Source organism: Vipera ursinii, assembly GCF_947247035.1.
Source record: "Vipera ursinii genome assembly, chromosome: 1".
Classification (NCBI taxonomy): domain Eukaryota; kingdom Metazoa; phylum Chordata; class Lepidosauria; order Squamata; family Viperidae; genus Vipera; species Vipera ursinii.
This window is the reverse complement of record NC_139512.1, coordinates 70462149-70476636: the sequence shown is the minus strand read 5'-3', so window position 1 is coordinate 70476636 and position 14488 is coordinate 70462149. Positions and strand designations below refer to the sequence as shown.

The 14488-nt window shown below is 38.6% G+C and overlaps 1 protein-coding gene across 1 annotated transcript in view; it reads left to right on the top strand.

The window, feature by feature from the left end:
- Positions 1-11958, top strand: part of TTC9 (tetratricopeptide repeat domain 9) — a gene marked incomplete at both ends in the record, with an annotated part of 37868 nt that extends 25910 nt beyond the window's left edge. The window contains one exon of the mRNA XM_083348369.1: positions 11879-11958. Within this exon, the coding sequence (XP_083204495.1) occupies positions 11879-11958 (80 nt within the window). The remainder of the gene's footprint in view (positions 1-11878) is intronic.
- Between the last annotated feature and the right edge of the window lie 2530 nt (positions 11959-14488).

The following is a 14488-nucleotide window of genomic DNA, read 5'->3' as shown; positions in this document are numbered from 1 at the left end:
GCTGATAGAGGCAGGGCAACATGCAAGCGTGTGTTGATCTCAGCACAGAAAAGTTAGGGGGCACTATTCTTTTGAGCCACAATTCTTAGGTCCCATCATGGACCTTGAAGTACACTGGAATACATGAATCTCAGAAACAAAAATGTGGACTTAAGTAATTGCACTTTGGGAGTCACTCACTTTTTTTTTTAAAAAAAAGCAAGACTCATCAGTCTGTGTCCCATATTCTAATTCCAAAAGGTTTTCTGCTAGTTATCAGTTAGGATCTATGCAAAAAGTTATCCTTCTCCTAGCAAGACATTGGTTGTTCAAAAAAAGGGAAGGAGAAACAATAAGACTATTATTAGTAAAAGAGAGTGTAAAGGTAGGTGGAAGGGGAGAAAGAGACAAAAAAAATCATATTGTGGCCTCTGAGAGAGTATCATTGGGAAATATAGTTCAGAACAGAGAAAAGGTCTTCTACCCATTATTTAAAGCCCTTTTGGTCTACTTGAGAACTGTAACACTGAAAATAGTGCATAGAAATATGTGTGTGTTTGTATGGATATATGTATATTCACATTTTGAAAAAAGGCCCAGCCACTAAATTTCCATCAAAATGAGAGTTATTCATTACTTTCAGAAGAATTAACTTTAGGTAATCCTCTGGAGAAAAAGGGATTACAAAGCTTGGGAAGTGGGTGCCAAGACTGCTCTCCTTCTTGTCCTTATTACTGAAGTGTGAAGGCCCTTCTTTGAAGTCAGTCTGAACTGATCACTTAAATCCTGGTGGGTTGCTGTGGGTAGGGTTTTTTTGCATTCAAAAACAAAACGTGTCTAATCTCTGTTTTGAAAGAGCAAGGAAAGACGTGGAGCAGGGGTGATCAAGCTGTCATTCTTTTTCCTATTCTCCTCACTTTGATCAATGCACTGTTGTGTCCACTGTGGGGAAGCGTTGGAATGCTATTCATTTGTCAAATGGGAGTCAAGGGCATTGTTGTGTAGTCCGTTCTTTGCAGGCAATAAGTGAGATGGAAGGTTCCAAACAGAAACATGATTTATTGGAGTCAAGCAGAACAGAACTGAAACAGTGGCTGCTGCGCAGCTACTTATACGTTTGGCCACTAGGCGGCGGCCAATAGGTTTAAAGGAACCCATTCCTGCCCCAAATCTACCAATGATATTCCTGGAGCCAACAAGTCTGGCTTGGTCCGTAGCTGTTACACAGACACACCATTGAGTAACCGTTAAGCAGCATTTAAACACAGACACGTGAATTAGTACAAGCAAAAACCCCAATACATTACAGGCATGACACGGAGAAATACAAAAGTCTAGCTCATAAGTTCGAAAAGTAGGCGAATAAAGATGGATCTAAATAGATTTTTATATTTTCTCTCATTCCAGCATTTGGTATTAAAAGATTGTGTAGGATAACTTTGATGCATTATCTAAAAATGTATTGGTAGTGATGTGCATTTGGAGGATGCCAATCATTTCTTGGGAAGAGGATCTGAATGTCAGATTCCACTCAGATTTCTCCCATTTTTTTAGCAGGTTCTCATGGCTGTCAAAATGGCATCAACAAAGAGTTAGCTAATCAGCTGGGAAGTATTTGCTCAGAAGACTCCATGGCTTGGAACTAATATAAATCTATGGTCAAGGTCTTCTCTGGCAAAAGATGTGTACAAACAAACCACTCTGTCACTCATGGGGCAAGCTGGACATTTGCCTTGCCTTGCCCTCTTCATATCCCACAAGACATTCTGCTTCCATCTGTCATGCTTGGCCTGATGCTGCCTGAAGTGCTTTTCATTCGTCTCAAGCAGCTGCATAGCCTGCATTTGCTCTGCCACTATGTTTATATACCCTTTCAGTCAGCCTGGTTAGATTAGAGGTTGTCATACCTACTCTGCATCTTACTTAACTACGGGATATATCTGACTTCTTCTAAATGAAAATTAATTAGAGGGGAGTATTAAATTATTTTCATTTGCCTCCCCCTTCCTGAGCACTAAGAAAACTTCAGGTACTCACTAGTATTGCCAGCCATTGCATATTTGGCCACCATTTTTACATTTACACATTTCATGCTCGAATTCATCTGGAGAATATATTTCTTAAATGGTAGAGGAGAGGGAGATATTTGATTTAAAACTGCTACATAAGAAGTTGGGAGAGGAGACCATTTTTACTTCACTTGACCCCTTACTGCTTTTAGGTACATATCAGAAGTTGAAGTGATTGCTAAATATTTTTCAGGAAAAGAGTAGTTTTAATGATTGGATTTGTTATTCCATCTATGCATATAAATTATTGATTATTGTGCCTATTCCATTATCTACTACCACGTGCTCAGCTGAAGGAACAGACCAGCAGCAGTGGGACACACACTGATCAGATGGTAGCTGGGGCTGTTGCTATATTTTTAGTTTGTCATGCAATATAAATCAGGCTACCTCTGATAAACTTACCAGAATAAGAACAAAGAGAAAATGGCTGCATTTAGTTCTACTCCTTGACCAGGTTGGTGATCGTGATGCAGAAGGCAACCCTTACAGTGATGGCACAATACAATGGGATTTTGCCTCAAAGTCTCAAGTTTGATCAAAAGCACTTAGTGGATTATTTGGAGACAGAGGATTAGATCCAAAGGTTCCTAAATGTAATTAAAGTTTGACACTCCTCAAATAAAACTCACACCAAACCTGTTCATTCTCACAGAAATGCAAAGAGCTCAATTGAATTCAAAACCAACCTTTGTGAGAGTTTGCGGCACTGGCAGATGTCCCTGCTGTCACTGACTCAGCTATAACTTTTTGGAATTCAATTCCTGAGGGGTGGGGTGGGTGGGATATAGATTGTCAGATTGTCAGCCCTTTGAAGTTGACCAGATTGGGAAATAGACTCCAAAGATAACTAGCACTATATTTTATTTAAATAGGATAACGGAATAATGTGGCCTGATGTATTTTCCCTTCCCTCCCTCTTATACCCCAGGGAGTTAGGGAGGAGATTATCTGAGTCTCTTGTTAATGCTTTCCCTGTTTCCTAGGCTTAGTACATATTTTTGCATATGTTTTTGTTGTAATATCTCTAAATAGTTTCTCCAAGCTTATCTCCAAGAAACCCTGCAGTAAGACAACTGCCAAACTCTATTGATCTTTCCTCTGTCTTGCTCACACCTGAGTGAATTGTTGAACTCCATTTTTGACAAGCTGATCTGTGACATGTAACTTACTCATGATTGTAGCTGCAGCTTCCAAAGTGGTATTTATGAATTTGGTTTGCTTGCTTTTTTAAACTAATTTCTCTGTTTTGAGAACAGAGTGGTATAATTAAGTAAAATTATATTTGGTAATCCTGGCAAATAGATGGGGAAGAAATGGAGGTAGTGACAGATTTTATTTTCCCAGGCTCCAAGATCACTGCAGATGGGGAATGTAGCCAAGAAATTAAAAGACGCTTGTTCCTCGGGAGGAAAGCCATGGCAAATCTAGACAGCACACTAAAAAGCAGAGACATCACCCTGTCAACAAAAGTGCGTATAGTCAAGGCTATGGTCTTCCCAGTTGCGATGTATGGCAGTGAAAGTTGGACCATAAAAAAGGCTGAGCGCCAAAGAATTGAGGCCTTTGAACTCTGGTGCTGGAGAAGACTCCTGCAAGTCCCTTGGACTGCAAGGCGATCAAACCGGTCAGTCCTAGAGGAGATCAACCCTGACTGCTCTTTAGAAGGCCAGATCCTGAAGCTAAAACTCAAATACTTTGGCCACCTAATGAGAAGGAAGGACTCACTGGAGAAGAGCCTAATGCTGGGAAAGATTGAGGGCAAGAGAAGAAGGGGACGACAGAGAATGAGGTGGCTGGATGGAGTCACTGAAGCAAGAGGTGTGAGCTTAAATGGACTCCAGAAGATGGTAGAGGACAGGAAAGCCTGGAGGAACGTTGTCCATAGGGTCGCGATGGGTCGGACACGACTTCGCAACTAACAACGACAACAAAAATATTTGGTAACTGATATAAAACTGAATCTCAAAGTATTACATATTACCTTACCGTCATCCTCCTTTGTCTACACCCATGCTTATAAAATAATGGCATGGGGGGGGGGACGAACACATACTTATGGTGCATAAGAATTTGACTTGCACTATATATAAGAAATAACTACATCTCTACAAAAATAAAGTGCAATGGTGAAAACTGTCTTGAATTCATCTGGGTCAATATAAAAGAGGGAAAAAATGACATTGCCATAAGTGTATACTATATAGACCACCCAACCAATCAGCAAATAGATGAACTCTTTGTAGTCAGTTAACTAAGGTATGTAGGAAGCACATCACACTAGTAATGGGGACTTTAACTACCCTGACATCAACTGGGAGACAAACTCTGCACCAAGTGGAAGATCAAACAGGTTCCTGACAAACCTAGCAGACAACTTTGTCTCCCAAAAGGTAGAGAAGGGAACTAGGGGATCAGCCATATTGGACTTAATTCTCAGTAACAGAGATGAAATGATAGAAAGTGTTGAAGCCACAGGAACCTTGAGGGTGGGGGAGTAATCATGCAATATTGGAATTCAACATTATGCTGCACAAGCAATAGAACACAGTCAAACTAGAGTCTTGGACTTTAAGAGAGCTAATTTCAATAAACTTAGAGAGAGCTTGGGAAAGATTCCATGGATGAGTATCCTCAAGGGGAAAACAACCCAAGAAGCTTGGGAAACTTTGAAAAGTGAGATAATAAAAGCCCAGTCTAGTATAATACCAATGAAAAAGAAAAATATCAGCTCTCAAAAGAAAGCAGTATGGCTGCATAAAGAACTCTCTGATAAATTGAAAGACAAAAAAGGACAAGTATAAAAAGTGGAAAGAGGGGCACATAACTAAGGCAGAATATCAGCAAATAGCCCAAGCCTGCAAAGAGGAAGTGAGGAAAGCTAAGGTTCAAAATGCACTAAGGTTTGTGACAAAAGTAAAAAAATAACAAAAAAGCTTCTTTCAACATGTAAAAAAACAAGAAAAAAGTCAAGAAAAGAATTGGTCCATTAATGGGAGAATGTGGCAAGAATGTGACAGGCAACAAGGAGAAAGCAGAACTGCTTAACTTGTTTTTTGCATCTGTCTTTACACAAAAGGAAAAAAGTCCAATTTATTAAAAATAATACTGTAAAACACAGATTAGGAATACAAGTCAAAATAGGCAAGAAAATGGTAAGTGAGCACCTGTCCAGCCTACACGAGTTCAAATCACCAGGACCAGATGGATTACACCCCAGGGTTCTGAAGGAACTGGCAGACATGATCTCAGAACTACTGAACTATATCTTTCAAAGATCCTGGAGCATTGGAGAACTACCAGAGGACTGGAAAAGAGTTGATGTAGTTCCCATCTTCAAAAAAAAGGGGGGGAATGGATGCAAGAAACTACAGACCTATCAGTCTGACCTCAATACCTGGGAAGATTCTGGAAAAGATAACCAAGCAATGAATCAGTGAACATCTATAGGCAAACAAAGTCATTACCAAAAGCCAACATGGGATTGTCAAAAACAGATCATGCCAGACAAATCTTATCGCATTATTTGACCAGGTGACAAAATTAGTGGAGCAGAGGAATGCTGTGGATATAATTTACTTGGACTTCAGTAGATAACAAACTACTACTTGATAAGATAGAAAAATGTGGGTTAGACAGCATCACCACCAGATGGATTCATAACTGGCTGATCAACCTCGTAGTCCTCAATGAAACTGCATCTACATAGAGGGAAGTATGCAGCGGGGTACCTCAAAGCTCTGTTTTAGGCCCAGTACTATTCAACATCTTCATCAATGATTTGGATGAGGTTGTAGATGGGAAATTCATCAAATTTGCAACAACACCAAGCTGGTAAAAATAGCCAACACTCCAGAAGATAGGCTTAAGATACAGAAGGACCTTGACAGATTTGAACATTGGGTGCTATCTAACAAAATGAAATTAAATGTTGGAAAAAGTAAGGCTCTACATTTAGGCAAGAAAAAGCAAATGCACAGGTACAGTATAGGTGATACCTCGCTCAATACTAATAACTGTGAGGGGGATCTTGGAGTCCTGGTGGACAATCATTTAAATATGAGCCAGCAGTGTGATGCAGCTGCCAAAAAAGCCAACACAGTGCTAGACTGCATTAACAGGATAGGATCGAGATCACATGAAGTGTTAATATCACTTTATAATGCCTTGGTAAGGCCACACTTGGAATAGTGCATCTAGTTTTGGTCACCACGATGTAAAAAAAAAAAGATGTTGAGACTCTAGAAAGAGTGCAGAGAAGAGCAACAAAGATGATCAGGGGACTGGAGGCTAAAACATATAGGGACCGGTTGCTGGAATTGGGTATGTCTAGTTTAACGAAAAGAAGGACTAGGGGGTAGCATGATAGTAGTGTTCCAATATCTCAGGGGCTGCCACAAAGAAGAGGGAGTCAAGCTATTCTCCAAAGCACCTGAAAGGAGGACAAGAAGCAATGGATGGAAACTAATCAAGGAGAGAAGCAACCTAGAACTAGGTTCTAGGAGAAATTTTCTGACAGTTAGAACAATTAATCAGTGGAACAACCGGCCTCCAGAAATTGTGAGTGATTGGACAAACATTTGTCTGAAATGGTATAGAGCAGGGGTCTTCAAACTTGGCCCTTTTATGACTTGTGGACTTCAGCCCCCAGAATTCCTCAGACAGCATGCCTGGCTGAGGAATTCTGGGAGCTGAAGTCCACAAGTCATAAAAGGGCCAAGTTTGAAGACCCCTGGTATAGGGTTTCCTGCCTGAGCAGGGGGTTGGACTAGAATACCTCCAAGATCTCTTCCAACTCTGTTATTCTGTTATTCTATTATTGATGGATTTAGTAAGAGTACATTAGTACAACCCAGTGGAAGCTCACTTCACTGAGTAAGCAGGAATGTATTTTAAAGATGAATCTTCTGATCTAAAAGCCTGCTGCTGGCGAAGCAGGTCTTTTATACCTCTTTATTTCTCTGCCAAGAACCTACAATATGGAAAACTAACCTGCCTGAACTGCATTCTAACTTTGCCCCCTAACCTCAATCAGAAGAGAAGTAGAGAGGAATGTGAGATAACTGAGCCATTCTTTTATGAGAAGATGAAGTTTGTAGTAGGGCAGAAAACCTTTCAGAAGTGAGAGCCCAGACACACGATGTGATTAAGAAAAATGTTGCCTTGACAATTTTGTGAGGATCCCTCTGTCCAGGCAAGTTCAGCCTTACTATTACAAAATGCCAATCATTTTTTCCCCTCAAGCAAAGGAAACAAGAATTGGCTTGACCCTCATCCTTAGCTCTGTTGGGTTGGTTCTTCTTTTTCATGAATGGTATACGTGGAACTTTCCAGTGGACCAGCAGACAAATGTCAGTTCCACAGAGCTTACAAGATAATATTGGGAAAATAGCACAGAAAAGGGAACCTATGAAAATGTCATTAGGGAACTACCACAATGTGACTTCACCTGCAGATGCTGAGGCTTGCTTGCATGCAAGCTCCATCCAGCCATGAGAAGTAGATGTGCTGAAAGCTTCAACAAAAACAAGGCTTGAGGAAAGATTTAAAGGCAGAAGGGAAATGGTATCATGGAATCCTGCAAGGCAGTTCAAACCATTTAGGGGAAGGATGAGAAAAAATGTAGTATTATGAAAATTAAGGAATATATGGTGCATTTTTCATTTCCAAAATGTTATCTTATTCTTTTAAGAAAAATGCAAAAGGCTTTCTTGAAAATATTTAGGTGGTCTTCTTGATAAGCACAGACAGAATGTCAGGAGGGAGTTGGTTGGTGTTCCTTATCTTCACTGATGCATGCAATGATTGAAGAAGTCCAACATTTTGTCTGCTCTCGCCAAGGTTTTGTGATGCAATGACTCAGAGAAAGTAGACTGGAAATTGCCACTTGGAGACATTGCCATTGATTTTGGACGGTTGAATTATTGGAAGCAACATGAAGATTACTGAGAAACATGTCTATCGTGCAAAGAGACCACTATGTTCTTCTCATAAGAAATTGCTTGATCCTAAGGAGCTTGATAGTTATGCTGATTGGCAGAAGTCTTTCATGGTTTTAGACAAGAGTTTTGAGAAGGCAGAGTTCATCTGCATATAAAGCACACTGCCAACCATTGCCCATTTTAAAACAGGGTACCATATCAACAGGGGTCCTCAACCTTGGCAACTTTAAGACTTGTGGACTTCAACTCCCAGAATTCCTCAGCCAGCAAAGCTGGAGTCCACAAGTCTTAAAGTTGAAGTCCACAAGTCTTAAAGCTTCCATGGTTGAGGACCCCTGCCATATCATATGGAGAATCGCCTCATTCCTGCCAGTTTAGACTGAGGAAGTATAATAGTGAGGTGAAAGGAATCCATATGACAGTACATGGCCATTTATTTCCATCCATGTGAGCAGCATCTCTTAGAAATATCTCTTGATAATTTGCATTCTCACAAATGAGAGGAGTCTGCACTGAAGAAGAAAAATCTCAGCAGTCTCTTTCCTCTTAAGTGCTATTTTTCTCTTGGTGGCTGTGGTTTTGTTTTAATCTAGATTAAAACAATGTAGATTAAGTGTCCAGAAGCTACCTTGGCCAGAGTTTGGTGCCCATGAACACTAACGTGCCAATTTGCCTGCCTCACATGACTTTTTAAAAAGTATTTGTAATTAAAAAGTAAGCAGGAAGTAGTTTTACAAAGCAGTTCAGCCTGGGTTCCAGAAAGGTTCAGGTGGTAGAGTGACAGAGAGCTACTTGGATGACTATTCTATTACATGGCACTTCTGTGACTGACCGTGCCTCCTATGGCAACTATGTCCAGGTTGTTGCCATAGGCCAGGGATCTTCAAACCTGGCCCTTTTATGACATGTGGACTTCAACTCCCAGAATTCCTCAGCCAGGCACGCTGGCTGAGGAATTCTGGGAGTTGAAGTCCACAAGTCATAAAAGGGCCAGGTTTGAAGACCCCTGGCCTATGGCAACAATTCTACGATGGCAACCATAACATGCTCACAAATTGTCAAGTGAGCCTTTTGTACTAACAGATGACCTATCCCTGATCTGTGTAATCAGATGTGACAGAACAGCAGACATATCTGATTGTGAGATCAAGGAGAAACAACATCTATTCTAGGCAAATATTTATCCCAGCAACCCCCACCCCCAAAAGTTTGAAAAATAGGGAGGATTTTCGATTGATAATACATTTCACAGTATGTGGCCACAATGACGACTATAATAGAGTGATTATAACCCACATGTCAATAAATAAAATATTTGCAATAAAAAAGACATGTAATTCCTTCCTTCCCTCCCTCCCTCCCTCTGGATAGCAATACAGCTTGAAATTGCCCTGGCTGCTGCCATTAGTTAGATTCACTGTTGCCATGCAACATACTTACATTATATTTTTTTGGCTTCTTACTGCATATCTCTGGATCAGCAAAGACTCTTGAGCTGTCATACATCCACAAAGACATTTTATAGGTTTTTTAAAGAAATAAAACTATCACACAATATGCTAAAGAATGGGAAAGAAATAAAAGCCATCATTTGTTTGAAAATGCTTAGATTTAATAAACCAGATGAATAGATTCAGACATCAAAAATTGAACAGTATAGCTTAGAGCATTGTCTCAATCCAACCACTGTCAAAATTCTTGTATTCATAATCATGCTAAGCCACAAATATTTTAACTATAACTGGATAAATTAACTCCAATGGCTGGCAACATCAGGGTAAGCCAAAGTCAAACTATGGATGGCATAACGCATTGATTGGGTGATAGTTCTCCCAGTTGGAGGTTTAAGAAAATCATGTTAATGTGTAAAATGAAAAAAGAACAAGAACATTTGCCTTATGACATTTCTGTTAATGAAATTGTCTAGAAAAAAGGGCTTGGATAAAGCTTGCAGAAATGATTCCATGAAGAATACCTTGCCTAGGATTTCAATAACCAAGTCCAAAGCTTTTGCTATGAAATGTTATATCCTTGATTAAATCTTATTTTATCTCCAGATTTCAAAAGAAAATACATTTGAGAAATTATTCACATGCATGAACATCCATAGGTCACTGGGTCCATTTCTACTGTGCTGACAAAAAAAAAAAGCACGCTATCTACTTGCCATTTTATATGTGCACCTTTAGGTCTCCTGCCCATCACACACTTCTCCAACCTTTTAGAAATTCATCTGGTTGTTTCTGTGTTTCAGGATGTGTGATTTTTAAGCCTATCTAGTAATTATGGCTCTACATTCACTGGGCATATATTCAGGATTTCAAATCTGTGCCAAGAAGGCGGGGAGAAATTCAAGTGACAGAGAATATATTATACACAAGGTTTGAACACTGTCTTAATAGCAAAGATGGCATTTATAGCTACTGTATATTTTTAAGGTTCTTTGGAGTTTTATGACCGGCATGATGCACAATATATAAAGTAGCTGCATTTAATTTTTTCAGTTTCAATTTCTTAAAACAAGAAGTACAAGTGTTATGAAGGGAGCTGATAAATCTGAGGGAAACAGGCAACTTCCTAGCTGCTCTCCAAATTATAAATATTTCACTATTTATTGAATATATCTTTTGATTTTCCTGATCAGTCCAAGGATGACTTATGACATCATATAAAAATAGCAGACAACATAACAGGAAATTATATCTACATCAAAAGAGAAACAGTATACTTTTAAAAAAAGATATTTGTACTTTGAATGTCTTTTTTCTCAGGTAAGGATGGGCAACCTATAGAGCTCCTGATTTTACTCAGCTGCAACTTCCACCATTCTTCCTTGCTATCCATGCTGATTGGAACTGTTGGGAATGGTAACTGAAAAATATTTTGAGGCTGAGAGATTCCCTTCCAGATATTTTATGAAATTTCCAATTGCACATCTCTGATGACATAATTGTGAACTGTTTTATGGATGCTCTTTACATACTATTGAAAATTGAGTTAATCTTTGTCTCTCCATTTTTTCTTGTGATTTTTTTCTAAGAGTTAGCTACCAAAGTACGGGTGTCAAATTTCATTATTTCTGAGTCTATGTATTTACTCATGCCTGAATGTAGTAATCAAGACCAGTTTTGTATTTTTGCTGCATATATATTCAAGGAGATTGACACTACAATGTTATGGTAGGAATTGAATGTCTGCATAATTTTCATATTTACTCTGCCAATGTATACCAAGGGCAGGTGATATCAAGTACTGGAGTATCAACAAAGATCTGGTGCCCCACAATCCAAGAGTCCCATATATAGTTGCCAAAGTCCATTCTTTCCCTCTTACAGAGGAAGTTAGGGGCACCACAGAGGAAATTTCTCATCATTATTGCTCCATGGAAATGTATGTTTTGCAGGCAGAATGTTTTAATTTCACTCTTCATTAATTCCAAGAGAGGTAGCGAAAGCCTCTGTCTGAAATCCTGGAGAGTCATTCCTAGTATAGACAATATCAGGCTAGCTCTCTACGTTTGAGGAAGTTATACTTGATTGTTGATCTCTCCTAAAATAGCCTTCCCTTATTTTACTAGCAGTTGGAATATGATCTACAAATGTGGTTGTCCCAAAGATGCTTCTTCAAGAGGCAACTGGACTTTGTTTTTCTTTGAAGACGTGTCATGCTCATCCAAGAAGCTTCTTCAGCTCTGAAGCTTCTTGGATGAGAAGTGAAACATTTTCAAAGAAAAACAAGGAAGTCCAGTTGCCTCCTGAAAAAGCATCTTTGGAACAACTGTGAACTGGATGACTGAGAATCATCATAGACATTTACAAATGTGGTTGCTGCATATTTCAAGAAGAAAGTTATGCTAAGCAGATGTATTTTAATTATTTTTCCCTGCAGATACTAATGTTGTACGGTACATCCAGCTGACAGAAATGAAGCTTAGCAGATGTTCCCAGAGAGAAAAAGAAACATTGTAAGAAGAAACCCAGTTCTGTGGGCCTGAATGGACACATCCTCCCATAAATGATCAACGGGTGAATTGTCCTCCCCATTGGCTTCACGTTAGATTGACAGGTTTTCTCTCCTTTCCTGATGTTACTTTTGATCTAAGAAGAGAACCTGGATCTAGCTTTGGCTATTTGCTGGCTTAGTGATAACATTCTAGTCCTCCTAGCACAATTGCTCTGGGAATTTGGATAAAGAGAGCAATAGAGAAGGATTCACTTTGCCTTGTGCTTATATTGTTATTTTTGTCACTGCAGCCTTCCAGAGATCCTCCTTTTCTCTTCAAATATGAAGCCAATAGCTAATGAAAAAAATATATATAATGAGACCCCCCCTTGTAGTACATTTTACATAGTACGGAATGTTCAACAACAAAGTTGAGAGTTTGGGCATGGGATAGTATCTAAATGAGAATGTGAAAGATGCTGTTCTATATGGGGATGAAAACTGGAACAATTACTTAATATCAAATATATGTTGTTAACAGGCAACAACTCCACATATTATTTCTTAGAAGGCATGGCTGGGTTCTAATACATAAAGGGGAAGCATGATTTTATAATTAGTTTTCAGATTATAGAAATTGAAGCACTGAATTATGGGCTTGCCACCATCTTAATATACACCTTAACTTTTTTGTGCCTCAGTTTTTCCATCTGTATAGAGGGAACAAAAATGTCTCCCTACCTCACAGGGGGTGTTGTGAGAATTTGTTAACTAATATTTGTACAGTGGTAAATAATATTACTGGTGCACTGGACTAAGCTTGCAATTCTTACACGTTGTCGTCATACTTTCCTGCCTGTTTTCATTTGTTATTAACTCAAGGTTGCACAGAGATCAGGCTATAATCCCCCAAATCAAGACATTCATCAGTTTATCCACTACAGGCAAAACAGGCAGCAATGTCCAAACATCCTTCAACTACTAATGAGAATTTTAGCGCATGATTTATTGAAATGCCAGAAACCCAGTTTTAGCTTCTAAAACGCCTCTTAAACCCAGAATATCTGACTTCACAAATGTCTCACTGAATGACAGGTGCTTTCAATCCAATACAATAAAATTAAGGTGGAGGGTGAGAAGTACCATATTATTCCCCAGAGATTATTCTTGAACTGTATTATAATTGCATGACTTATATATTTAAATCACATTAAGAAATTTATTATCATTTCAAAGAGTTTCCCAATGAGTCAACCAATGAGTGCAACTGAAGAAAAAAAAAATCAAAACAATTTTATTCCAATGGACATAGGAGAAAATACAAATGTTTGATTTTGTAGGTCATGCTTTCCTAATCTCTTTAAGTGACTTCTTTTTTTGGAGGCTGGTCAGATGGCTCTTATTCCATATTAGCATTATTATGTCAGGCAGGTCTTGATCATCCTCCTGCTTTAGGAAATTCATTTGTGGTAAGTGAAAGATTTTATCTTTATTAGAATGAAATCGCAAGAATTTATATTAATTTCCAGATTCAATGAGTCATTAGGCACTTGGCTTCATTGTCTTTGTGAATTTATGTGATTTCTGGAAAAGCAAATCCAGGGATTTTTTTTTAGGGGAAGTCTTATCAAAACTATGGAAAATAGATTATTCTACCTACATATTAAAAGTTATAGGCTTAAAACTTATCAAATTTCTCCTGACCTGGAGGCAGCCCATTAGTTTCTCATATATGTTGTCTTTCTGACTAATATAAATTTGCAATTTTTTATCTTATAAAAGCAAACTAAAATATTATTTATTATTTGGATTTATATACCGCCCCTCTCCCGAAGGACTCGGGGTGGTGTACAGGGCAATTAAAACACTATATACAACACATAATATACAAAAATTAAAATAAATAATATGATGCTTTTCAGTGGTTCAGCAAATATTGTAAAATATCAGTGTTCAAGTAAACTCCCAAACTGGGAGTTTCTTGATTGCTAGCTCGCTCCCAAGAATGATGCAAATGGTTCAGAATTAGAAGGCATCAAAATGCAGCAACTGACATGCTAAAATGATCTAGCCAAAGTTTTAATATGTTACTGAATCACCTGAATCAGAGCCCTTAATGGCCTTATCTACCCCCACCACTGTAAGCCTTGTCCTCCCCCCCCCCCAATACAAAGGTCCAGGAAAAGAGTCATAGTTTTGAGAATTGTATAGTAAAATACCCAAAGCTGTTGCTCATCCTCTACTGCCCTGGCATTTGAAACAGTCAATGACTATTTAAAAGTGTGAGCAAGGCCGAAGACATTTGGAGACAGAGAGATGAAAACGTGCCATTGCTATGAAATTTTAATCATATGAAATGGCCTGGAAAATTGTAGTTTGCATATATATAAAAAGCTTTGCTTCTCCTTCTTTAAAGCAATGTAGAATTCAGAACTTAGAATGGAATTACGCACTGCAAAAAATGCTAAGTGGGCTACTTTAAAACTTACCTTCTTTCACCTGCTCAGAAGAATATCCAAATGAAAAAGCCTTTTGATTTCAAAAGAACAAAAGACA